Source organism: Convolutriloba macropyga, chromosome 14, assembly GCF_964194025.1.
Source record: "Convolutriloba macropyga chromosome 14, txConMacr16.3, whole genome shotgun sequence".
Taxonomy (NCBI): Eukaryota; Metazoa; Xenacoelomorpha; order Acoela; family Convolutidae; genus Convolutriloba; species Convolutriloba macropyga.
Genome location: NC_134481.1, coordinates 7746924 through 7774131, shown reverse-complemented (window position 1 = coordinate 7774131; position 27208 = coordinate 7746924). Strand labels below are relative to the sequence as shown.

At 33.6% G+C, this 27208-nt stretch overlaps 1 protein-coding gene across 1 annotated transcript in view; it reads right to left on the bottom strand.

The window, feature by feature from the left end:
• LOC142353414 (uncharacterized) overlaps positions 1-24169 on the bottom strand; it is a 140939-nt gene extending 116770 nt beyond the window's left edge. The window contains exons 1-8 of the mRNA XM_075405646.1: positions 24072-24169; positions 23714-24007; positions 23029-23091; positions 22491-22951; positions 17370-17466; positions 17228-17279; positions 14245-14388; positions 13413-13890 (exon numbers count right to left, since the gene is read on the bottom strand). Coding sequence (XP_075261761.1) covers positions 13413-13890; positions 14245-14388; positions 17228-17279; positions 17370-17466; positions 22491-22951; positions 23029-23091; positions 23714-24007; positions 24072-24140 — 1658 coding nt within the window. The 5' untranslated portion in view covers positions 24141-24169. The remainder of the gene's footprint in view (positions 1-13412; positions 13891-14244; positions 14389-17227; positions 17280-17369; positions 17467-22490; positions 22952-23028; positions 23092-23713; positions 24008-24071) is intronic.
• Between the last annotated feature and the right edge of the window lie 3039 nt (positions 24170-27208).

Below are 27208 nucleotides of genomic sequence, written 5' to 3'. Positions count from 1 at the left end.
TTTTCGGTTAAGAAATTTTAGATATCGATACATACATATCATTAAGTATAAAATTTACAAATTTTTTAAGTGGAAAACCAATTCCATTAGTTTTTTTTATTGTTTTGAAATAAAAATGTTTTACTAAAGAAAAATCTTTTTAAAAAATGTAATTTTTATAAGGTTTTTAACAAAAAAAGGTAAATTTAGATGCTTTTTATCTATTTTTACATTTATCAGTTTTTGAAGTTTTTTTCAAGTTAAATTTTCAATTCAATTGTTTTTTTTATTGAAAAATGTTGTTTTACTAAAATTTTTTTTTTTTCAAAAACGACGTTTTTTACATAAGGTTTTTAGCCAAAAATGTAAGTTTTGTTGTTTTTATTTTTCTATTTTTACATTTCTCAGTTTTGGATTTTTTATGTAAAATTTTCAATTGAATTGTTTTTTTTATTAAAAAGTGTTGTTTTACTAAAATAATTTTTTTTTCAAAAATGTCGTTTTTTACATAAGGTTTTTAACCAAAAATGTAAAATTTGTTGTTTTTTCATTTTTCTATTTTTATATTTTTCAGTTTTGAAATTTTTTTTGTAAAATTTTCATTTTAATTGTTTTTATTAAAAAAATGTTGTTTTACTAAAATAATTTTTTTTCAAAAATGTCGTTTTTACATAAGGTTTTTAACCAAAAATGTAAATTTTGATGTTTTTTTTCATTTTTCTATTTTTACATTTTTCAGTTTTGGAAGTTTTTTTGTAAAATTTTCAATTTAATTGTTTTTTATTAAAAAATGTTGTTTTACTAAAATATTTTTTTTCAAAAATGTCGTTTTTTACATAAGGTTTTTAACCAAAAATGTAAATTTTGTTGTTTTTCATTTTTCTATTTTTATATTTTTCAGTTTTGAAATTTTTTTTGTAAAATTTTCATTTTAATTGTTTTTATTAAAAAAATGTTGTTTTACTAAAACAATTTTTTTTTCAAAAATGCCGTTTTTTACATAAGAGGTTTAACCAAAAATGTATACTATGTTTTTTTTATTTTTCTATTTTTCCATTTTTCAATTTTTGAAGTTTTTTCATTTACAATGAAAAAAACTTCAAAAGCTGAAAAATGGAAAAATAGAAAAATAAAAAAAAAACATAATATACATTTTTGGTTAAACCTCTTATGTAAAAAACGGCATTTTTGAAAAAAAAATTGTTTTAGTAAAACAACATTTTTTAATAAAAAAACAATTAAATTGAAAATTTTACATGAAAAAAAAATCCAAAAAGGAGAAATGTAAAATAGAAAAATAAAAAACAACAAAATTTACATTTTTGGCTAAAAACCTTATGTAAAAAACGTCATTTTTTGAAAAAAAATTATTTTAGTAAAACAACTTTTTTTAATAAAAAAACAATTAAATTGAAAATTTTACAAGAAAAACTTCCAAAACTGAAAAATTAAAAGATAGAAAAATGAAAAAACAACAAAATTTACATTTTTGGTTAAAAACCTTATGTAAAAAACGACATTTTTGAAAAAAAATATTTTAGTAAAACAACATTTTTTAATAAAAAACAATTAAATTGAAAATTTTACAAGAAAAAAACTTCCAAAACTGAAAAATGTAAAAATAGAAAAATGAAAAAAAAACATCAAAATTTACATTTTTGGTTAAAAACCTTATGTAAAAAAACGACATTTTTGAAAAAAAAAATATTTTAGTAAAACAACACTTTTTAATAAAAAAAACAATTCAATTGAAAATTTTACATGAAAAAAATCCAAAACTGAGAAATGTAAAAATAGAAAAATAAAAAACAACAAAACTTACATTTTTGGCTAAAAACCTTATGTAAAAAACGTCGTTTTTGAAAAAAAAAATTTTTAGTAAAACAACATTTTTCAATAAAAAAAAACAATTGAATTGAAAATTTAACTTGAAAAAAACTTCAAAAACTGATAAATGTAAAAATAGATAAAAAACATCTAAATTTACCTTTTTTTTGTTAAGAACCTCATAAAAATTACATTTTTTAAAAAGATTTTTCTTTAGTAAAACATTTTTTTTTCAAAACAATAAAAAACTAATGGAAATGGTTTTCCACTTAAAAAATTTGTAAATTTTATACTTAATGATATGTATGTATCGATATCCAAAAATTTCTTAACCGAAAATTCTTCTTTAGAAAAACCAGGTGTTCTGTTATCAAAGGTTCCATGATTATGGCATAGTATTCGTGGTAAAAAACTGGTTGCTAGAGTCTGCTGCGAAATTATCACTGCAATCGCTTTGCATCATCCAGTACCACACTTTATGTATTTCTGGTCAACTGAATTCGTCAAATTTTTCCTCACTACGTGCCAAGTAAAGACTCAGTATCCATTTCAATCAACTCATATTTGTTTGTATCGCAGAAAGAGGATAAGAAAATGTTTTTATGTTGCAACATTGTAATTTTGGCGTACAAGAGGAGAAAGAATCCAACAATTATTGGTTCTTTATGTGCAATGCGTGTCTTGCTCATTTCTACCTCAAAAATCTGGTCTTTCAGCTCATTCAGGGACTTGAAAACCTGTTGTTAATAAATCTATCTACATGAAAACCTTACAGATATTTTGTGGTCGTATGTCCGTAAGTCGACTACGGTCCATTATCTGATAACCATATCATTTGCATCCCAACTATTTCCAATCAACTTCACAATCTCTGCAACGACTATTAACCCGCACTTTTGATTTAAAAAAGCAGATATTACAAAACAAGCTTTTTTCAATAAATATTTAAATTCAAAATTGAACTAATGATAAAAATTGTTTTCGAAAATGCATTTTAAAACTCAATTAAATATTAGTATCAAAGTATTAATTCAAAAGCATACATGAGCTTCAGCTTTTCTGAGTGTAAAACAGAATATTTCAAATTAATCAGTCAATCAGTCGTCACTAAAAAAACTAAAATCAGATATGAAATCATACAGGAAATACAAACAAAAATAATCTGCAAAAGGAATAACTTCTCAGATTGCCAGTTTAGTTACCATATAACTCAGTATGTCGTCTCAATTTGCCCGATGGAGGACACATTTTTTCGTTCTTGTCATCAACTTCTGGCTTTCTACTTCCCTCTCTCTGAGGGTTATTGACATCAGGAGCCCTTCTCTTGACTGTCTTTTGTGTACAATACGCCGGTTGCTCGAATTTGAGGGGTTTTTTCAGTTATTGCTTCAATTGCATCATGAGAAAAAATATGATCTTGGTTATCTGCACATTCATCGACTATTTTACAGAGGATGGTTTTGGCAGACTTGAGTGAAGAATTTTCAACAGTCGATGCTCCCTGTACTTCTTTCATTGTATCTTGTCCAGTTTCTGTAGAAAAATACAAAAAGGGGACTGCCATGTCGCAATTTTTGCTGCCAAACTTGAGCTCAATTGCGTTCTCTTCCTCTATACTTGCAATGATACTCTCTGTCAACGACCCATTTTCCCAATCGTCACAATCCGGATGAGGTTTCTGCTCCTGCAAATTGTCATACTCGTCAGACACACACCAGAGAAATTTAAGTTCTCTCTCTCCTCCTCAAAAAATCCCAGTTGATTTTCTTACATTGGTCTATAGGACAACTCATAATCACAGAATTGCTCACGGACTGATCTGCTCAGTTCCATGTTGTCTGACACTTGCAAATTTGTGTTTTCGATGCGGTTTTCGTAGAAGTCTACAGTTGTCTGTTTGTATGGAACAGAGACTTCAGCAAATTCTCGATAGCAATAATGAAGACCAGGAGCTGCCTCGGAATTGAGAATGGAGGATCAGCTACCCAGCCGTAGCAGGTTTTTTTCTCCTTTATAATTGCATCATCATCATTGAAATCGGGGAAGAAGATGTGGGCTTTCAGATTTTCGTTCAATCCCACAGATTTGATGTTCATTATTTCAGCCTTTTTTTTTGGTTGAAGACGGTTGAAATACTAAAAAAACTAAAGCTAAGGATAAATTACCGTATTGGTGAATCTTTCTCTCTGAAGAATTAATATGCTATTTGCGAATGAGAACGATGATAAAATAGCCATTTGTTTGTTTTTTCTTGCTTGTTTTCATATTTCATAACAGAAATGACTTACGTGGAATGGGAAACAGGAAGAGGTCCTGGAGATGACGAATATTCACTGAAGGGTTTATTAATAATAACTTGGTTTTGCAACAGAAGGAGCAAGAAATTGTCTCAAGATAAGAATAAAAGCTAGCTTTTGTTGAGCTGTTGAACAGAAGGAAAAAAGAAGCACAATGAATTGGACTTTTGTTTATACAGTATGATAAAAACTGCAGTCATTATGACGCAATGGTGACGTATTTATTACGATACTATGAGTAAGACTTATATCACGTGAGCTCTGTATGCTTTGATAAAGTATGAAAAATCATATTGCCATTAGTGTGGATTATATTTTGTTCACATTAGTTCAATGAGCCCATACAATTTCTGGATATCCCCAATTGTGGTCATCATACGAAGTAGTTGAACTACACTTTTTCTCAAAGAGGTCAGTGACCCACCAACATGGATGAGAACACCTAATTGTTCGTAATTTTGAAGATAGTAGGACGTAATTGTTGAACTACTATGATTAAACTGATGCATTTTATAACTAATTTTAGACGACTATAAATAATTCGTGACAAGTTTGAGCTCTTAAAACCTATATCAATCAGCGGAGAAGATTCATCATCACAAAAGACGATGTCTAAAGTTGATGTTTGTGAGGTCACTAAATAATTGGATTGTCGGGAAGAAATTTGATAAATACAGATGATGGCAAGATTTCTAATTTATGATATGTTTTGGATAAATATTTGATGAATTTTTGTTATTTCGTTTTCTATTTGGGTATTTTTTAAAAATTCTAACAAATTGGGTGGAGTTTGGTTGTTCTTTGACAAGATATCTCCACTTTGTGATAAAAATCGGTATTTTTCGGGAAGATTTGAGTGTTCGTTTGGCAATTACTGCGCAGTTTTTGCTAGACCTGAGTTTTTTTTAACATACGAATTGTGTATTTTTTGCTAAAAATGGTGTATTTCTGGACTAGAAACGGGTATTTTCGGGCTAGAATTGGTTCTTTTCGTACGAATTTGGTATTTTTTCAACATTTTGCTATTTTTGGCAATAATTGGATGTTTCGTGTCAGGAATTGAGTGTTTGTTGCCAATAAATGTGTCTTTTTGAGGATAGGTGTGTCTTTTTTCCCTTAAGAATTGGAACGTGTTATTGAGGGATTATCCTGCTAATCCATTTCGTGTGAACAGTTTGGACATCATGCGGTGAGATTCGTCTTTGTAAATTGATATTTGTAAAGTGTAATATGAGAAAACGTGAATGACCTAACTAATTTGCTGTTAAGTCTCTATCGTGGTAATCCCCTTCGTGTAAACAGCTTAGGCATCATGCTGTGAAGTACGTCTTGGGAAATTGCCATTAGTAAAATGTAATGTGGGAAGGGGTCAATGACCTACCTAATTTGTTATTGAGGGATTATCATGCTGGTCCACTCCGTGTGAACAGCGTGGGTATCAAGCTGTGAGGTACGTCTTTGCAAATTGACATTATCAAAGGGGAGCTGAATAAAGTAAGGGGAAAGAAACAAATGATTGACAGATCGTAAAAAGCCTCGAAATATGGAGCCAATGATACTTAAGTATAAACAAGAACAATAGGGAACAAAAAACTTCGTAGCCAATGAGATCTTATAAAACATTTTTTTAAGATAATGAAAGTTGTGTAGAAAATGATTTATGCTAATCCCTTACCTGTGAACAGCTTGGGTGTCATGCTGTGAGGTACGTCTTTGGAAATCGACATTAATAAAGTAATATGGTTGGGGGTCAATAACCTTACTGATTTGTTGTTAAGGCACTATCTTGCTAATCCTTTTCATGTGAACAGCTTGGGTGTCATGCTCTGAGGTACATTTTTGAAAATCACCTAAGCCGTACGTAATTGTAAATGAGTCATCCTATCTAATTTAAAAATAAAACATTACCTTGCTAATCCCCTTTGTGTGAACAGCTTGGGTATCATTCTGTGAGGTACATCTTTGGAAATTTACGTTATTAAAGTGTAATTTGGTAGGGGGTCGATGACCTTATTAATTTGTTGTTAAGGCACTATCTTGCTAATCCCTTCCGTGTGAACAGCTTGGGTGTCATGCTGTGAGGTACGTCTTTGAAAATTTACATTAGTAAAGTGCAATATGGCAATAGGTAAATGACCTTACTAATTTAATATTAAGGGATTATCTTGCTAATCCCCCTCGCGTGAACAGCTTGGGTATCATGCTGTGAGGTACGTTTTTGGAAATTTACATTATTAAAGTGTAATATGGTAGGGGGTCAATGACCTTACTGATTCGATGTTAAGGCACTGTCATGCTAATCCCCTTCGTGTGAACAGCTTGGGTGTCATGCTGTTAGGTACGTCTTTGGAAATTTATGTTATTAAAGTGTAATTATGGTAGGGGGTCGATGACCTGATTAATTTGTTGTGAAGTCACTATCTTGCTAATCCCCTTCGTGTGAACAGCTTGGGTGTCATGCTGTTAGGTACGTCTTTGGAAATTTATGTTATTAAAGTGTAATTATGGTAGGGGGTCGATGACCTGATTAATTTGTTGTGAAGTCACTATCTTGCTAATCCCCTTCGTGTGAACAGCTTGGGTGTCATGCTGTTAGGTACGTCTTTGGAAATTTACGTTATTAAAGTGTAATTTGGTAGGGGGTCGATGACCTTATTAATTTGTTGTTAAGGCACTATCTTGCTAATCCCTTCCGTGTGAACAGCTTGGGTGTCATGCTGTGAGGTACGTCTTTGAAAATTTACATTAGTAAAGTGCAATATGGCAATAGGTAAATGACCTTACTAATTTAATATTAAGGGATTATCTTGCTAATCCCCCTCGCGTGAACAGCTTGGGTATCATGCTGTGAGGTACGTTTTTGGAAATTTACATTATTAAAGTGTAATATGGTAGGGGGTCAATGACCTTACTGATTCGATGTTAAGGCACTGTCATGCTAATCCCCTTCGTGTGAACAGCTTGGGTATCATGCTGTGAGGTACGTCTTTGGAAATTTACTTTATTAAAGTGTAATATGGGAAAGGGTAAATGACCTTACTAATTTAATATCAAGGGATTATCTTGCTAATCCCCTCGTGTGAACAGCTTGGGTATCAAGCTGTGAGGTACGTCTTTAGGATTTGAGGGAAAATGGGCTATACGTAATCTTTATACATAGGTACGTCTTTTTACCCCCCCCCCCCCCCCCCCCCAGCTTTGCTCACGTTATACTACTGACGTAAGTCACTTTTGAATAATAACTATTCGATTCGGGCGAAGGAACAAAAAACCCGCCCGAATAATTGACAAAATGACGTCCCACACGAAATTCGGTCAAAAGATTGCTTGAACGGATCAAAGCTGATTGGAATTCAGAATCCAGTCATTTGCTCGTAATTAAAATTTTGACAAAAACAAGGGAAGTCTGATAATAGCTTTGCTCAACTATTGTTATCGCAGCTTATTAATAAGCGTGCCAATAAGCCACATTCACATTTATTTTACATTTCTAGGCAATATATATGATCAACTGCTCAAAGATTGCCAGAAAAATCCGCAATAGCTTTGTAGATCTGTAGTCTCAAAAATAAAAACATAGCCGGCAAATAGCCACCGTTTCTTTTCATTGAAGGCTGATATGTTATATTTTGATTAATAATCTGTATACGTTTCTGCTGCCTCTATTATCTGCTCTCAAATAACCTTCAATTAGAGTGACACACAAACATTTGACCCTATCTCTTTGAAATAAAGAAAATAAAAAAGTCAATTTCAAAGTGAGGAAGTCATTTTTCAGATTGAGGTAAGTCAAGTGTGACCAAAACTTTAATCACGCGAATGAACAAAAAAACTTGCGAATGAACAAAAAACTCCTCTAGGAGCTAAAAATGACGTCACACGAGCACTTCAGTTGAAATTGCATGAACGATTGAACAAAAAGTGGCTGTGATGTCATATGGTCGTAACAAAAATCTTGACGAATTAAAAAACCAAGAGAAGGCCAATAATAGCCCCAGCTATCGCTGTGCGGCTATTAAAAACGAAAAACGTCATCAAAAGGTCTAGCGGATTTTAAAAAGGACAGCGTCTAAATAGCCGTGGAGGCTGATTGCTGTTGAGGCTGATAGCTGCGAAGGAATAGACTTGCGTGCAGTAAAATAGATAGAAACAGATACAGATATAAGTTGAAGAAGTTATCGAAGCCGCTCTATAAGCTATTGAAAAAATAGAGCGATAAATTAATAAAGCTTGTTAAAATTCAATTCGCAGAATTCGCACTTAAGTTTATTTTGAATTAATTTAAGGTCAAAGGAACTCATATGTGTAATAAATGTCCCTAATGAAAAGTCTTCTGCGAATTGAATTTTAACAAGCTTTATTAATTTATCGCTCTATTTTTTCAATAGCTTATAGAGCGGCTTCGATAACTTTTTGAACTTATATCTGTATCTGTTTCTATCTATTTTACTGCACGCAAGTCTTTTCCTTCGCAGCTATCAGCCTCAACAGCAATCAGCCTCCACGGCTATTTAGACGCTGTCCTTTTTAAAATCCGCTAGACCTTTTGATGACGTTTTTCGTTTTTAATAGCCGCACAGCGATAGCTGGGGCTATTATTGGCCTTCTCTTGGTTTTTTAATTCGTCAAGATTTTTGTTACGACCATATGACATCACAGCCACTTTTTGTTCAATCGTTCATGCAATTTCAACTGAAGTGCTCGTGTGACGTCATTTTTAGCTCCTAGAGGAGTTTTTTGTTCATTCGCAAGTTTTTTTGTTCATTCGCGTGATTAAATTTTTGGTCACACTTGACTTACCTCAATCTGAAAAATGACTTCCTCACTTTGAAATTGACTTTTTTATTTTCTTTATTTCAAAGAGATAGGGTCAAATGTTTGTGTGTCACTCTAAATGAAGGTTATTTGAGAGCAGATAATAGAGGCAGCAGAAACGTATACAGATTTTTAATCAAAATATAACATATCAGCCTTCAATGAAAAGACGAATTTTTTTGGTCTGTCTTTTTTACTTTTTTGAGACTGCAACAAATGTAAAACGAAAAAGAGCTTCAGACGACGAAACAAAAAAATCAAGAGCAGCGCAATACAGCTCCGCTCAGCTTACAGCTTTGCAGCTATAAAAAGGAAAAAAATTCAGTTATTAATCGTTGCGACGTTAACTTTTGATTTGTATTTTATTCTGAATCTTTAAAACTTATTACCGCTTCTATTAGCTGCTCTCAAATACCCTTCAATTAGAGCGATAAACTCAGCTGACCTATTCTGCTTGAATTGAAGTGAAGAACATTCATTTTGAGAAGGAGGAAGTCATTTTTGAGACTGAGGTTGAGTCACTTATTATGACCAAAAACTTAATCACGCGAAAGAAAAAAATTGTTCCACTAAGAGTAAAAATAAGGCCAGGAACTCAATTCAGTGAAAATCGTATGAATTAATGAGCAAAAAGCCGATTTGAAGTAAAAGTGACGTCGAATGGTCGCAACAAAAAAATTTGACAATGAAATAGAAACGTAGTCGGTAAAATGCTGGGAAGGAATTGAAGCCTTCTCAAATCGGTATTCCCAAACAAGCTACAAATCCATCAGACCTTCGGGAGAATATTCAAATAAACTATACATAAATTTAATTCTCATAATTTAGTTGAACAAAAACGATCGAGCAAAATCAGAAACTCAAGAGAACCAAAATTAAACGCTATTAAAATCAAAACCTAGTTTTCTAAAATCAAACCATTCTCGGGCTTGTAATTGCAAGCAATAATTCATAAACACAGCAACCAGATGAAAATGACAAAAAACTTATCATTTGGAAAAAATGATCCCCGCGAAATAATGAGCAAATTCAGTTAATTTTTGAAACCAGAAAAATCTTTATTACTGGAAACGATAAGCCAGACAAAAATATAGAAAAAGAGAAATGAAAAAAACAATAAAGGTATAACAGAACAAAATTTGTCGATTCTGGCGCCATAAAAAGAAGTTGTAAAAAAATTGTTCATAAATTTCTGTGTTCGAAGAAATCTTGGATTGAATGAATTCTAACATCGCAGATAAAAATAAGGACGAGGTTAAAAGGGAAAGATTAAAAGACAAAAACATAGCTGGTAGATTGCCAGAAAATAGCCGCATTAGACTCGTAGATCTTCAGTCTCAAAAGAAAACAGTAAAAAAGACAGACCAAAACAATTCGTCTTTTCATTGAAGGCTGATCTGTTATATTTTGAGTAAAAATCTGTATAAGTTATTGCTGCCTCTATTAGCTGATCTCAAATAGCCTTCATTTAGAGTAACACACACCTATTTGACCTTATCTCTTTGAATTAAAGTAAAAAAAGTCAATTTCAAAGTGAGGAAGTCATTTTTGAGAATAAGGTCAGTCAAGTGTGACAAAAAATTTAATCACGCGAATGAAAAAAGTCGCTCCATTAAGAGCGACAAATGACGTCACGCATGCAATTCAGTTGAAATTGCATCAACGAATGAGCAAAAAGTGGCTGTGATGTCATACGGTCGTTACAAAAATCTTGACGAAATAAAAAAAAACCAAGAGAAGGCCAATAATAGCCCCAGCTATCGCTGTGCGGCTATTAATCGAAAGACTAGCTACAAAACCTAGCTCCAAAAAATCAGTAATACAATTTTCAGGAAACTCTTGTAACTGGAAATCTAATAAATTAAACAAAAATCAATAAGGATAGCTGGCAGATTGCAAAAATCCGCAATAGCCTCGTAGATCTCCAGTCTCAAAAAGATTTTAAACAGACGCAAAAAAAATTTTCTTTTCTTAAATGATGAGATGTTATATTTGATTACGAATAAGTATAACTTATTGCTGCTTTGATTAGGTGCTCTCAAATAAGCTGCTTTGATTAGGTGCTCTCAAATAACCTTCAATTGGAGAGACACAAATAAACCTGTCCTTATCTCTTCGAATTACAGTTAAGAAAAGCCAACTGTATTTCAGAGTGAGGAAGTCATTTTTGAGAGTGAGGTAAGTCACGTGTGACCAAAAAATTCATCACGCGATAGAATGAAAAACTCGCTCTAATAAGAGTGAAAAGGACGTCACGCACGCAAGTCGGTTGAAGTTGCATGAACGAATGTACAAGAATCAGATTTGAAGTGGTTGTAACGTCATGGACGTAACAGAAATCTTGACCGAATAAAAAAAAACATAGAACAAGTCCTGAACAACAATCCAAAGAATTGACTGAACTTATAACCTTACGAAGAATATTATACAGCAACATCAATCTAAGAGAGTCAGCAAAGCCCCTGACCCCATATGCTCCAAAATGAACGAAAAACCCAAAACAATTAGCCATTTAATTTTTACAGGATTTAGTGCTCAAAGATTTGCTAAAAATAACAAAGATTACTTTTAATATTGACTCTCTGCGTCCTTAGAATGAGCAGGTACTACAGTGCAAATCCAGGAAAGACAACGCAAAAAGATAAAAATTAAAGAAAATTAGCAAAACTCAAACTTCGAAGACCAGTGGCGCAATCTAAGAGAACCTCAAAACTACAACCCAAAACCTTAGCCAAATAAAAATATCATAAACCTTTAAAAATGATTAAATATTTTCGCTGGGACCAAAATTACGCCGAACTAGAAGGTCAATAAGAATTTATTGCTGTGCAAATCCAGGAAAGACAACGCAAAAAGATAAAAATTAAAGAAAATTAGCAAAACTCAAACTTCGAAGACCAGTGGCGCAATCTAAGAGAACCTCAAAACTACAACCCAAAACCTTAGCCAAATAAGAATATCATAAACCTTTAAAAATGATTAAATATTTTCGCTGGGACCAAAATTACGCCGAACTAGAAGGTCAATAAGAATTTATTGCTGTTCTTGAGACTAAGTGAAAAGACAACAAAAACACAAGACAAAAAAAATCAACTTTCATATTCCAAAAAGCAGGTGTCACAAAAAACTAATGCTGTAACTCAAGCCACTAATCAGATCCACCTATTACTCAATTGCAATCAATGTCAACTTCCATTAATGAGATTAAGTGATAAAACAGTAATAAGTACAACAAATACTAAAAAAAAACCTGTAAACAAAAAAAAACTAAAAACGAAAAGCACAAAACTTAAAGCAACAGCAGTTAAAAAGTGAAACGATCAATTCCATTACTTTAGGCATCCGTAGCAAATGATGAGATTTGTAATTAGAGAGACTAAGAGTTAAAAAACAAATTAAGCAATAAAAACTCGGGAAAACTTCAAAAATTCTATAATGATTTTTGAGAAGGAAAGTTAAAGTCATACAAAGAATTAGCTTTGAGCTGAACCAATTAAATAGATTTAAAAAAATTATACTAGCAACCTATGACACCTGTCCCTAATGAGATGAAACAAAAAGAAAAAAGTGAGATGAGATGAGAAAGTAGAAAAATTCGAAACTAAAAAACTTTAAATTGTTCAGAGCAAATAGTCAAAGACTTGAAAACCCCTAGGCATAAACTCAAACACCTAATTAGGTTCATTAATGCCTCATTAGCAACCAATGATACTCTCATAAAGGATACTAGGCGATAAGACAAGAGAGATAATATTTAAAAAAAAACCAGCAAACAATCGAATTTTCAATAACCTCTCTTGACAAATAGTGTCAAAGATAAAAAAAACATTCGCTGCCCGTCAATGAGTTCAATTAAATAGGTGCCATTAGAAAACATATGTATCATAATAATACCACTCAAGAGAAAAAGCACTGAAAACAATAGTCAAATTGAAAAGAAATCGCTTTTAAAAACATTGTTCAAATACCAACTTCTCACTCCACTTTCAAGGTACTTTCAAAAAATCACGCCTCAAACGTACTCGATTTTTGGCTCCTCTTAATACTCCAGCATGATTTATATCACCACTCTAATTTGACTTCTCACTGACGCGGAAAAGCTGAAAACAGTGTGAACCGATCTTAAAAAAAGACACCAATACAATCCAAACAATTTGGATTGTAAAAACCAAGAGAAGGCCAATAATAGCCTCAGGGATCGCTATGCGGCTTTTAAAAAAGTCAAAAAATAATAGCAAATTTAAAAAGGCAGAACGAAAAGGCTAAGAACTAAGGCCAGCAATAATTATTTATCAAAGAAGCAAAAATAAAAAATCTGTCGTTGAACTTTGCCAAAAATGTCAAAAAAAAAATAGTTAAATTGAGTCTTAAAAAACAGAGAAGGCCAATAATAAACCCAACTACGGCTTTGCGGCTATTAATAACGAACATCGCCAAATACACGCCTTGCGAAAGCGAATTGAAAGCGGTAGAAGTGAAGTTGAGCGAACTAACTCGGCAGAACTGAGGTTGAGTCCTAGATTCTGCAAGTCACTACCCAACGCCAGCTGCACCAGATTGGAGTCCCTTTCTGCCGCCCTAATGAACGTTAGGAGGCCTACAATGCCAAATTGGTCCGTCACCATGCCACGTGGAATGTTAGTCACCAGGCCATCGCCAGACGTCTGGATCCCCGTTTTGCTGGAAGACTCCAGAGACCCGCTCTGCGCATCCAACTTGTCACCTGCTGAAGACCTGTAGGACATGGAATTGGACTGGTTGCCCAGAAATTGGGATCCCTCGTCCCCACCGGCACCTCCCGTTGTTGTCCCAGAGCCAGAGGTGTGGGATCCGAATCCGTCGAGAGAACCCGTCTGATAAGTGACGGATCTCGCTTTGGAACTGGGTCCCGACCCTGGTAGTGCTGGGAAGTCTTCCGTTTGCATTGTGAACTCACTGCTCGTCTCCCCGCTCATTTTACTCACCATGCTTACTAAAACATTCAAAATAACAAGTCATCGATAAAGATTTTCAGCTTATTAGTCATAGGTGAATCTTACGAGTATTAATTTGCCCATAAAGTGTACAATAGGCTCTTCTGGGGAGATTCTCGAAAAAATCCATCGTTTTCAAACATTGCGATATGTTAAGCTTCACGTATGATAGATTCTAAGAGTTTACACATTTTGCAGAATTTGCAAAACTAAAAAATGGAGATTGTTGGAAAAAATAAATGATACTCAAATAGTTATCGAAAGCCTACAGCCTTTTACATACAACTGAATCTTTTTTTCAAAAATATTTTGACGTTTTTTAAAATAGAAGTGTGTAATAGAAGGTGACTAACAATAGTTGGAGGCCCCGAGTATGGAGCCCAGTCCCATATTGCTATGCTTTTGCGATAATGCCGGGAAGTCTTGCGGGTCCAGCTTTGAGGTGCCAATAGCTGACACCACTTGTGAACTACTCGACGAATCGCGACCATTCGGGGCTTAAACATCAATACTGACACTCAATTTAACAGCTCCCAGTAATTAATTCGATTGATTAATGGAATAAATATCTACGAGTAGTTTATTTCAAAATTTCAATTTTCAGGCGCATTTACACCACCACCACTTAACCCAACAGCACGCTCGAAATAATCCAATTGAATATAATATTAATTTGCAAGAATTTTATTTAAAAATTACAAAGGGAAGGTGGGACGCCTCCAGTTCTAGTGATTAATAGCTGTCGTAGTTTTGATATCATAGACGACAAAAAATCAGCTTGACTACCGATTAAACAGCTATTAAGAAGTTATCTGAGTAAATAAGATTCACTTCTACGGAAAACACTACGGAAAAGTGTGGCTTAGAGTAGACTGAGTCGTTTATTTTCTTATTTTCCCTATAAGACTGAAAAAATAATCTAGAAGTAAAATTTATTATCTAAACCAACCACACCAAATTTAAAACTCTAGTCCTTACAGCTGTAAATTTCCTTCTTTTCCCTTAGAATATTCAAGAATTAAGGCTCATGAATTTGCTCATAAGCACAATTTCTGACGAAACAAAAAATCGACATGCACACGGTTAATTATTTTACTCCCCCCTTCAACATTTTGTTTCAAAAATTTTTTCTGGCAAGAATCACATGGCCTAACAAGAGGTGATAACATATTTTACATTTAAATTAAACACGAATAAAGGTTAAGAATAGATCAATTGAGCATGAACATGCATAATTTTTACTGTGCCATATGTTTAAAATCATGTTCTACAAAAAATCGTGTGCAACTCTTATCAACTCTTTTGATAAGAAGAAAGCCGAGAGTTAGCCGGAAAATAGCCGCGATAGACTGTTGAGGCCTTCCATGAATTGAAACAACTAAAGAAATAAGATAGACAGATCGACCATCTGTCCCTTAATAGACCACTAGACTTTTTGGGTTAGATTCGGACTGTCAATTTTATGACACATACGCTCTACAAGGAAAAAGCCCTAAAAGAGCTTTTTCAAAATTGATATTCAAAATCAAGACTAATACCCAAGAATTAGGGCGTATAAGTTTGGCACTACTTAGATGCGCACTATTGATCTTTAACTAGTAAATGTTCATAAAATTTAAAAAAAATTTAAAGTTCCATTGGTGAGTTTAGAAGTCGGTTTTTAGTGAGGTAAGTCACGCAATTGACCTAAAAGCAGAAATAACGTCACGCACACAAATTTTAACTGCAAAGCACTAGAGGTCAATGAAGTCATTGAAAAAGTCAATTCCAAGAAGTCCGGTCGCAAGAATCGTCGATGGAGACAACGAATTGAAAAACATAGCAGGAAAAGCCCTGAAAAACAATTCAAAGAATTGAAAAAAAACGTAGAAGTACTCTACCTGGCCAGCAGATCAATTAAACAATGCCAGCCAAAACAATCGTCTCAAAAAATTGAGAAACAAACGATCAAACAAACTAAACAAAAATATAATCATTGCTAAAACTTTGAAGCTTTTACCCCTAAGGCAAAATTTGATCCCTTTAAAAGTACCTCTTTCTAATTGCTGCAGTATTAAATCTGCAAGGCCTGAAAATATCCATTGGCCCTTGAAGATCGAATAACTCGAAAAGGACCCGAAAATTTTTATGAAAAATGAAATCAATTGCAAAATTTAACAAAATATTGCTGAATATTGTGATAGTAATATCTTAAGAATCATTTCTGTGTCTATAGAGGCTATCCAGTAACCCAATTCCAAGCCCTAAAAAAATAATTGGTTCAAAGATCGATAGACAATAATTTTTATTTAAAAATTTCATATTTCAAAAAATAGAAATTCGTTCATTTAAAATGTTCAAAACCATTCAATTGCCTCATAGCAATTATTTAATAACATCCTATCAAACTCTGTATGAGGTTATCTGGCTACTTAGGCAAGAAAAACTGAATAAAAGACTATTGTTTTGAAAAAACTTTAAAAAAAGTGCAAATTTTATCAGAAAAGTTTTGAAATTCGAAAAGTTAAATTGTTGAAAACAAATGCATTGAAACCAACAACCATGAAGTAACTTTTTTTCAGACCGTGCAATAGGTTACCTGGCACTTGAGAGTGGACAAAAATTGATTAAAAAACTTTAGGAAACAAAAAATGGTAAAATTCGAGACATTAAAATGTTGAAAACCAATCCATTGTTACTAGACACTATACAGTGCCTTATTATCAAACCTCAAAGGAGATTCACTGGCCCCTGAAGCTCGAAAAACACGACAAAATTTTCAAAAAATTGCAAAAATTAGTATCATTATCGTGTTTGTGTTAGTAGTACCAAAATATATAGCTCATAAAATGGTCATAACGAGTAATTTTGTCTCGCAAAACGCCTTCATCAACTTTCAAAAAGCTTCAACCTAAGACTAATCAAACAAAAAACTTTAAAAAATCACAAAAACATGAAAAATTGCTCCATTTTGAGCCCAAAAACTCCTAAAAATGACTTTCAACCTGTAATAGAGGTCATCCCAGCAGCTGCACCACTCTAAGCACTTGAGGGACTACTAACGTCTACTTTGGGCTTCTAATGAAACTTAATGCGCGCTGGGCTTTACCTGTTTATCCCGTTTTGAAAGATCAAAGTCATTGAAAAACGTGTGAACACATCTTAAAAAATACACAGCGCCCCAATACAATTCAAATTCTTTGAATTGTAAAAAACCACGATGTCCCCAACAATAGCCGTTATCGCTTCGCGGCTATTAGTAAAAAAATGACATCCTTGCAATAACTTCAGCTACATATATCATTTCTTATTTTCCATATTTGGGGGTGCATGGGAAGTACAAATGATTTCACTTACCGGAGATGGAGGGATTGAGGTGAATCAAAGAATTCGAATTTTGCAAATTAGGCTGAAACAAAAGCAAAGTTAGATGTTTAGGGCGTTTGAGGTTTGCACAGTAATGAAGTTGATATTAGTTATCATGTCAAACACTACTCACACTGACAGAACCATAGTTATGGGCATTTGAACGCCCACTTGGTTGCACGTTGGAGGACGAGAATGCATGATTGAAAGCATTGACCGATGGCGAATTGCTAAACACAACAAAAGTTCCAAGGACAGTTATAAACACCCATTATCATATTCCGACATTAAATAAGCACTGTTCATAATTTGACATTTCCGCACTAATTACTACATGGTATACGGAAACACCGAAAATACACAAATTGTTAAGATGAAGGCATTCTCATATTATTCTCCGACCTCCTCATGAACTTAAAACTGCTAGGGCAGATGTTTTCCGTTTTGGGCAGTTTTGATCACTATAATTAGTGGAAGGATACAGTAATGTTTAAAAAAGTTCTGGCAAAGTGATATTTTGAGCGGAATTTATTTCGAAAAGACTTAAATTTTTTATTAGCTCTGGAAAATAACGAGAACTTTATTGTTTGCAATACTTTGCGTCCAAATGACTATATCAAAATTTCCGGTTATTTAATAAGAGCAAAGCCAGTCCCTATTAAAGCACTGAACATAACTAACTATATATGCATAACATCTGCAGCCAACGGACAAAAATTAGTCACAAAACAGACTAATTAAAAAATATGAGAAAAATCAAAAGCGCAAAAAAATAAGTTCATCAAAAAGATAGAATTCGAGCAAGCAAGGGAGAATTACTCTGAACAGACTGAAAATTTAGAAAAAACGCAAAAAAAACATTACTCATAGATTGCCAGAAAATAGCTGCAATAGCTTCGTAGTTCTGCAGTCTCAAAAACAACAAAAAAAGCAAAGTAAAGAAATTTTAGTTTTTTAGTAATCGCTGAGAGGTTATTTTTTATTAAGAATCTGTATAACTTACGGCCATTTCCACTAACTGCCCTTAAATAACCCTTAAACGAGTGAAATACACTCTGTTGACCTATCTCCTAGAATGACAGTAAGCAAAAATCTATTTGACAGAGGTCATTCACTTCAAGATCGAGGTATGTCACGTGCGACTAAAAAACAATTCAGGTAGAAAAACCAAAATCTCGCTGCAATGAGATGGAAAAGTGACGTCACGCATGCAATTCAGTCAAAAATGCATGAATGAAGAAAAATGAGATTTGAAGTGAACGTCACGCCAAATGGCCTTGCCAAAAACAGCAGTAATGGTCCTGAATTACAATAGAAAAAATGTATAACTCAAAAATTGATCATCAGCTTCATTAGGAAAACAGATTTCGAGAGTTAAGAGAATACATCAAAACAAACAAAATTAAAACCTTTTGACAGTCGACAGAGCATACTAGGTAAACGCTTGCACTTAGGTATTGTGTGATCTTAGACAGAACGCCAACTCTGCAGAACAGGTTGAAACAAAGTAGAAATAGCTTTGACGGAATGATTGAATTAAAGATTTTTTAAAAAGTGCCATCATTGTCATTTTAACAAGTAAGTTAAAAACCAATTATTGAAACCAAAATTCTCATGCATTAGATACACTATGAAAAACTTCTCTTAAATACAACCAAGCGATAGCGCAGCATAAGGAAAAGAAGCAGCAAAAAAATCACTAAATTTTATTTCAAAACGAAAGGTCTCAACGTAAAAAAACCCATTGACTACCAGCGGGAATTATTAAATAGGTGCCACCTGGTTTCAATAGAAAGTCAATAAAACTAGTCAAAATGAGACCAAGAGGCTGTCTGTAAACAATATATCAAATAAAAATCATGGTCAAACCTCAAAAGTAACTATTGTTCTTTGGAAGCACCTGCTGTCGAAGTAGAAAACATGGATAACTAACTGAAACTATGAAAAAACTTAACTTTTGTTGAATCAGAATGTCTCTAACACCTGTAATTAAGGATAAAAAGACCACCGAGAACAACAAGCGAGGAGCTCGAAAAACTCGCCAATATCTTTTGAACAAATTATGTTTAAGTCAGTAAAACAGTTAGACTTGAATTCTAAACCTTTTTATTAACACAAATTCATTAAATACACAAGGAGACCAGTCAAGAACAACTTTGTGTGATATGACAAAAAGAATTTCAAACATAGCTGGTAGATCGCCAGAAAATAGCCGCAACAGCTTCGTATCCCTACAGTTACAAAAACAGATAGTAAAATAAACAGACCAAAAAAATTAAAGGCTCAGATGTTGTTAAATTTTCATAAAGACTCATTTAACTTATTGCTCCTTCTATTAGCTGATCTCAAATAACCTTCAAATTACCTTCAATTCCTTACATGGAATTGAAACAACTAAAGAAATAAGATAGACAGCTTTACCACCAGTCCTTCAATAGACCACTACTTTTTGGGTTAGATTCGGACTGTTATTTTAATAAGACACATAAGCTCTATAAGGAAAAAACCCAAGAGCTTTTTCGAAATTAATATTTGAAATCAAAACCTCAAGACTCTAATACTCAAGAACTAGGGCATATACGTTTAGCACTACTTATATGCACACTAATTATCTTTAACTCTTAACTGTTCATCAAAATTTAAAGTTCATTAAGTGAGTTCATAAGTCATTTTTTGAGTGAGGTAAGTTATGCAATTGACCTAAGAGCAGAATAAATGACGTCACGTACACAAATTTCAAATGCAAAGCAGTAGAAGTCACTGAAATTGAACAAGTCAATTCCAAGAAGTCATGAAGACAACGAATTAAAAAAACATATCAGGACAAGTCCTGACGTACAATTCAAAAAATTTTCATTGACTTAACAAACAACCAGACCTACAACGGACAATTAGTGAATTGGAAAAACCATTTCTAAAAAAATTCAGATGGAAAAAAAAACAGAAAATCAATGTCAAAATGCTGCTAGGGAGAACAGTAAACCACCAGTGAGATATGTAATTTTGATTCCAACAAAAAACTAGGTCCAGAATGAGCTGTGAATGGATTGGGAAAACTACTAAGAAAAAAATCCGATCCAAAAAATCGAAACAGTAAAAATCAGAGTGAAATTGCCGCATGTGAACAAAAAACCACTACCGAGAAACCGAAATTTTGTTCAAACACCGTTTTCTCACTCTACTGTAAAATTAGAGCGAAAAAAATTCACCTCGCAAAATCACTATTTTTTCCGCTCCATTTCCTGTTTCGGCGTGACCAAAATCACCACTCCAATTTGACTTAAAAAAATCATGAAAATGTGTGAACAGATCTTAAAAACATAGTCGGAAGAATTCCGAAAACGACTCGAAATGAAAATCTATTTAACCTCCATCCAACTACTCATCGAAAAAAACTTTAACCGCCTCCACTAATTTTTGATTTTCTCGAAACCAAAACATAAAACAAAAAAGTAAAAACAAAAAAATCAAATCTGTTAAAAAGTAATCAAAAATCGGATCAAATTTTGTCATAACTTGAGATCTCGAAATAACTATCTCTGCCAAAATTACTTCATCAGAACAACTAGTACTTACTAAAACCATTTAAGTGAATGTTTTAAAAATACTTGAGGCCAAATTATGAAAAAAAAAGCTCTTGAAAACAACTTGCACTAAAAAACTGGAAAAGTTAGTAAATTTCTTAATATTACAAAAGCATATAAATCCAAAGAAAAATTCTTTTCAGCCAATAGAGCATCCAGATGCTCGCAAAACAATAGAAAAGTCATAATAGTCTATGAAACTTGTCTGGAAAAAACAAAAAAACCGAAAAACTGCACAAAAAATGAAGAAAAATAGTTCCAATGTTCGCCATTTTTTGTCAAATTCCTCAACAAAAAAAGATTCATATCCAAAATTGCCCATACTTATTACTAAACAACTAGAACAACTATTATTAACCTCCACAAACGCCATAAAAAAGAAGGAATAGAAACGGCATTCAAAAACAAATTCAACAAAAAAATTATAAACACTAAATGAGTTTTTTATTAGTACAAGGAAACATAAAGCCGAATAAGGTTCCTTTGCAATTAGAGCAATGAAAAACTTGCACAAAACAATGAGCAAGTTATAATAGGGTGGCTAAGACACTTGTGTAAGATTTAAAAAAAGAAAAACTGCAAAAAATAAGAAAAATGGTTAAAAATTTCTCAATTTTTCGGTCATTTTTCCTTAGATAAAAATGATTTATACCAACAAAACTTTAGTCAATTGGTATCTGACAATTCCATAAGTAACAATTTTCTATTCAAATCCCACTTAAAGCAGTAAAAAAAACAGGTAAAAAATCATTAAATTTCGTCTAAAAATCAGCAAAACTGATCAAAAACCTCCAAATTAGCATTTAAAATCGAATTAACTACTTGAAACCTTCAATTTTTATCAAAACAAACCTAAAACTAATACAATATCATAATCAAACCTCATAACCATCAAAAGTTGAAAAAAAAATGCTTTTAAAAGCCGCACGTGAACAAAAGAATTTCGCTCGCTTAGAAAAAATTTCTTCACACATCAATTTCTCGCTCTCTCAAAAACAGCGGTATGAAAAAAACCACTCTTTTTTCGCTCCGCTCTTCACTTTTGTTCAGCACCAAAATCACTCCAAATTTTTTCACGCGTTTCATTTCCCGCTTCGAAATTCACTCCGAAAATTGATTTAAAAAAGGACTTCTCCAATACTCATCTTCGAGTCGTAAAAAAGACAGCGCCCCAATACAATTCAAATTCTTTGAATTGTAAAAATCACGATGTCCCCAATAATAGCCGCTATCGCTTCGCGGTTATTAAAAACATCGCTCCGCTAAGAGAGAAAAATAACGTCACGCACGCAATTCAGTTGAAATTGCAGGAATGAGTGATCAAAACGCAGATTCTGACGCCATATAGTCTTAACAAAAATCTTGACGACGAAATAAAAAACCAAGAGAAGGCCAATAATAGCCTCAGCAATCGCTTTGAGGCTATCTCAGAAAATCATGGATATTTTTTTCATTTTCGAAGTGGACGAAACCCTTAGATCAAAATTCAAGTCATTAAATAGCTTAAATTATACCTAATCTTTTACACCTTTATAATGGTATGTAGTATAATTTGTAAACATTATCAGTGCAAAAACAAGAATAATTGTAATCACATATTGTGATGAAAACAAAAACTTTGTTCATAGGCGGTTCTCATTTATTTAATTGTAACAGGAATTGATTGTTACCTTCTTTTTGGGGCAGAGTTGAATGCATAGCTAGCTTGTTGGTGCAGTGCCAGATTGCTATTAGGGGACATCCTAGAGGGACTAGTGAAGCCACCCAGACCACCGGACGTCGAGTTGTTCGAAGCCATATGTTGATTGTACAATGACCTATTCACAGAAGAAGACCCGGATGGTGGGAGACCCGATGCGGCAGCAGCCGATGACGAAAGCAGGGATGCCGCTGCACTTTGTTGACTCTGTTGTTGAGATGAGAATTGACTTGCGCCCCCTCCACCTCCTCCGCCCGGTATCACGCTTCCTGAGCTTGCGAATCCGCCTGTCCGACTACTCGGGGAGCCTTGCAGCTGTTGCGAGAGTTGGGGTAATGCAGAAAGCCTTCCCATTTGAGGCGGCATTGATCCGCCAAAAGTTCCGGTTGCACTTGAAGAGTTTATTGAGGGACTATCAGAACCAAACGCAGTCTAAATAAATACAGAAACATACTAGACATCTTGCAAGCATCTAGGAGTGAAATTGGCCAATGGCGAGAAATTCTTACCGAGTTTATTGATCGATTGGTTTGGTTAAGAAAGTTCATGGGCCCGTTGGACGAAGTGAAAACCTGAAATTGAACAGACAATGTCATTAACTCCAATCCGATCATTAGATTATTTAGAGGCAACACCTCAACGCAATCATTGAGCTTTGACCTTGACATAACCATTACACCTCAAATGTATCATTAATGTTCTTTCAGTGAACTTATTTATTCTAGCATTTACTACAGACAATTGTTCAGGTGGAAGATAGAAATTAGAATTTGTAGGAACAGCGATGGGACTTCAACTGTGAAGGGACAAAATGTGTTAACATAGTGTTTTCAGAATTTTTCAACCGTAATGTATCACTCTCTACCCTCCGCTCCCAACCCCAAAGGATGCATTTACTTGATACAAGCAAGGTCCTAAATTTGGCAAGCATTTTTGGGAAGGATTTCACATTTGATTTTTTTTTGGTAGTCACACAAGGACCAGTTATGACTTCATACGAATCATAGCGTATTTCCTACAACGAGCCCTTGAATGGAAGCTAAGAAATCATATGATCCTTGTTTAAATACTAGAAAACCATATACGTCTGGTTTTTGATACAAATTAAATAATAAACTTATGTCTTGGTATGATTACGATGCATTGTATTTTCTGCCGAACCGGGTTATTGATAGTTGTTATAAATGTGCTCACGTCTTTATCGGACAACCGTTGATACGAATGATTGGATTTTTCGGATGCGGAGAAGACTTCGTTCAAATGATCGCGGGGTGCCCCTGGTAACCGAGAGAACTGGTCTTTGTAAATTCCTCCCTTTGGCAGTGAAGGTCCGTTGTCTCGCAGAAATAAATCGCTTTTGTCGGTCGTTCCGTTAGTCCTCAAAGATGAATTAAACAAAACATCTTTGTCATTCGTCGATTGAAACAAGTTGCTAGTCGTTGAATTTGTGTAAAGGTCAGAATTTGCCGAAAAGAGATCGGAATTGAGCTAGAACGGAGAAAATGTTAAATGAAAATTATAGCTTTGAAACATTTGAATAGAAACAGCTTACAGGTCCAGAATTTGCTTTCTTCGTTAAGTTTCCTGATGATCCGCCTGCGGTTAACAAATCGTAATTCATTACACATCTAAAAAAACTTAGATTCTCAACATAAATATTATAAAATTGATTATCCGAAAAAAACAATATCAATAGCGGTTTGATATCAATAGTCACAATACGGTCAGATGGACAAAAGGATTAGTTAAATTCAATGACATGCATATGGAATAAAACTACTATAAACACTAGAAAAATGGGCTGAATAGTTTGATAGCAGTGTTTTTGCAACCCAGACACTAAAAAAAACATATTTCAAAGTAGATAAAGCAAACGTGACCTGTTATCTGAAAACTGGAAACTTTAAAAACTCTCAATCTTGATATTTTTCAGGTTTAAAGTAGCATACTTTCAGACACAATGTTCATGGCGTCAGCACTCAACTTTTGAGCTTAAAAACTTGGTTGTCGGAAGATTAAATGAGAAAGTCAAAAATCGTAAAGCCAAAACTGATTTTAAAAACACAACCGCAAAACCTTGAAAAACAATCCAAAAAGTTTATCCAGGAACATACTTGGACTCACTTAATCTGTCATTACTTCTTCATTCTTACTAATAACTTCTAGAAATCATTATATGAAAATCAACTAAATCAATAACAAAAAAACTGGAAAAACAGCCAATTTTTTTTAAATGCTTCCAAAAAATTATGCGAAATAAAAGCAGCGCTGGAGCTATGCTGTTTTCTTTTTGCAGAATTTTTATATATTGTCTTTAGCATACAAAATGTAGAAAGAACAAAAACCGCCTCAGTCGAAACTAACTAGAAAATCGGAACAAAATTAACGTCTCGTAAATGTTTGGATACAGACCACTCAAGAAATAAACTATCTACGAATTTTGGTAACGACCAATTATTAAAGCGGAGCATTTCAAATACACTTAGATTGTTATTTGGAGACTTAAGAATGGATTATACACGTCAAAAAGGTGGCTAAAAGAATTGTTAACAAAGACCGCAAAAATATTTTTCTTTAGAGAAGTTTGTAGCTTAAAACTTGCAAAATACAAAGCTCCCAATGATTTTATCTTTTAACATTGATGAAAAACAGTAGTCAGCAAAATTGCATAACTGAAAACATTCACATAATGGGTTTTTTCAGATAACCTCCAGAAAGACCACGTCCTGTCAGCTGAACTATTCATCTCCAAAGTTAGCTCAATGAAACTACAAACAGAGATAAGGTCTAGGGGAAAATCAAGAGGTTAGCTAAACGCCTATATTTTAAACAGGTGAGGGCAACTGACGGGACCTCAAATGATGACAGGAGCTAATTATAGACCACTGATAAAATTTTGAATTTCAAGTTGAGCTAATAGTATTTTAGATCATGCAAAACTGAAGAAGGCCACAGAACTCAAAACTTTCTCCCAAAACATTTGAATGAAGCATAAAATTAAACGTGACTACAATAATTGCTTCAAACTTCGTTCGAGAGCAATTAAATAAAACAGCTCAAACCTTTTTTCAAAAAAAAAATCAAATGGGTAACTACTAGTTAAAAAAGTCGAGAATTGAAAAAAGTTACCCTCTTCGCAAAGTTTTAAACACGACGCGTAGTTTCATACAATACTTAAACAATTTTTTTATAATGAAAAAGTACCTCATAATAGTCATCGTGCAAACCCCACCGAGACAATGTTCCGAGCATCGACCTGGCACGGCTGTGCACTCAACCAACTCGCGTGGGCTTGCCTTAGGTGTGGCCAGGGCATAAAAGTGAGGTGGCTGATAATACCTGTAGTGTTGTCGTGAGGGAGGGAAGGCTAGACACCTAGTAGCATAGTATTCATTCAACGCTTCGACGAGGCTCCTATAGCCTAGCAATAAATGTAAGTTTAAAATACAGTGCGCTCTTTGCGGTAAATTTGAATACGCTGCTGTGATGTTTCATAGTGGGGGCTCACTGTTCCGTGCATTAGGTGGATCACATCCCCTTTTTCAATTTGTTGTGGAAGTATAAAAGATAGCAGGAGAACTCATAAAAAATTCAAAGAAATTTCATTGACTAAACAAAAAAACTAGACCAAGAACGGACTCTGAATGGATTGGAAAAACTTTTTAGAAAAAACTCTGAGAAAAAAAATTGAAAAAACAGCAAAAATCAAATTCAAATTGCCGCATTTGTTCAAACATTTCTTGATTGGAACAATCAACTTCCTGTTTTGGCGTGTCCAAAATAATCGAGTCAATTTGATTTCAAAAATCATGAAAATGCATGCACAGATCTTAAAAACATGGCCCGAAGACTCGGGAAACGGCTCGAAGTAGTATTAAACTTACACACTCTAAACATCCACTAACTGATTAAAAAAACTATTAACTTCATATCATTTAATTTGAAACATCAAAGGTAAAAAAGAATTGAGGGACAAAATTAATATTTTTTAAAATTACAAAGTCTCCGAACTTTTCGAACAGACCTTAAGGAACTGTTCTTGTTTACTCGTTGAGCACCTACACGACAATCAAACGCACTGAACACATTTATAACATTAGCAACTAGTAAAAACTCTAAAAAAAACTGTAGAATTGACTAATTTTTTAAATGAAAATAGCTTCTATCAAAACCTTTAATATACCAACAACTGCTTAAGTAAGCAGCTGAGTAGGAAAAAATGGCAAAAACTGCTTAATTTTGTCATATGTTTTTCTACTAAAAACAAGTTTAAAATGATATCAACGAAACGCAACCTAGAAAATAATTTCAATCTCCAAAAATTACTCCAGATGCTAAAAACATAAAAAAAAGGACAAAAACCGCTAAAAGGTGTCTAAAACAAAAATGGGCGAAATAAAAAAAATAGCTCAAAATTGCATATAAAACTCTTATATTTGATTTAGATTATCAAAAATGCACCCAAACGGACTGTTACTTGTGAATATGATTTAGGATCACTTCACTCGAAAAGTAAAAACTATAAAACTAAACGAAAGCAGCACGTGATATAAAATCTACTCACTTAACGAAAATTTTTCAAAATTTTCTCGCTCTCAGAAACGCTGCAGGAGCAGAAAATCGCTCTATTCTTTCTGCTCTTCAATTCGTTCAGCAGTTTGACCAAAACATTTAGTTTTCACGGGCGGC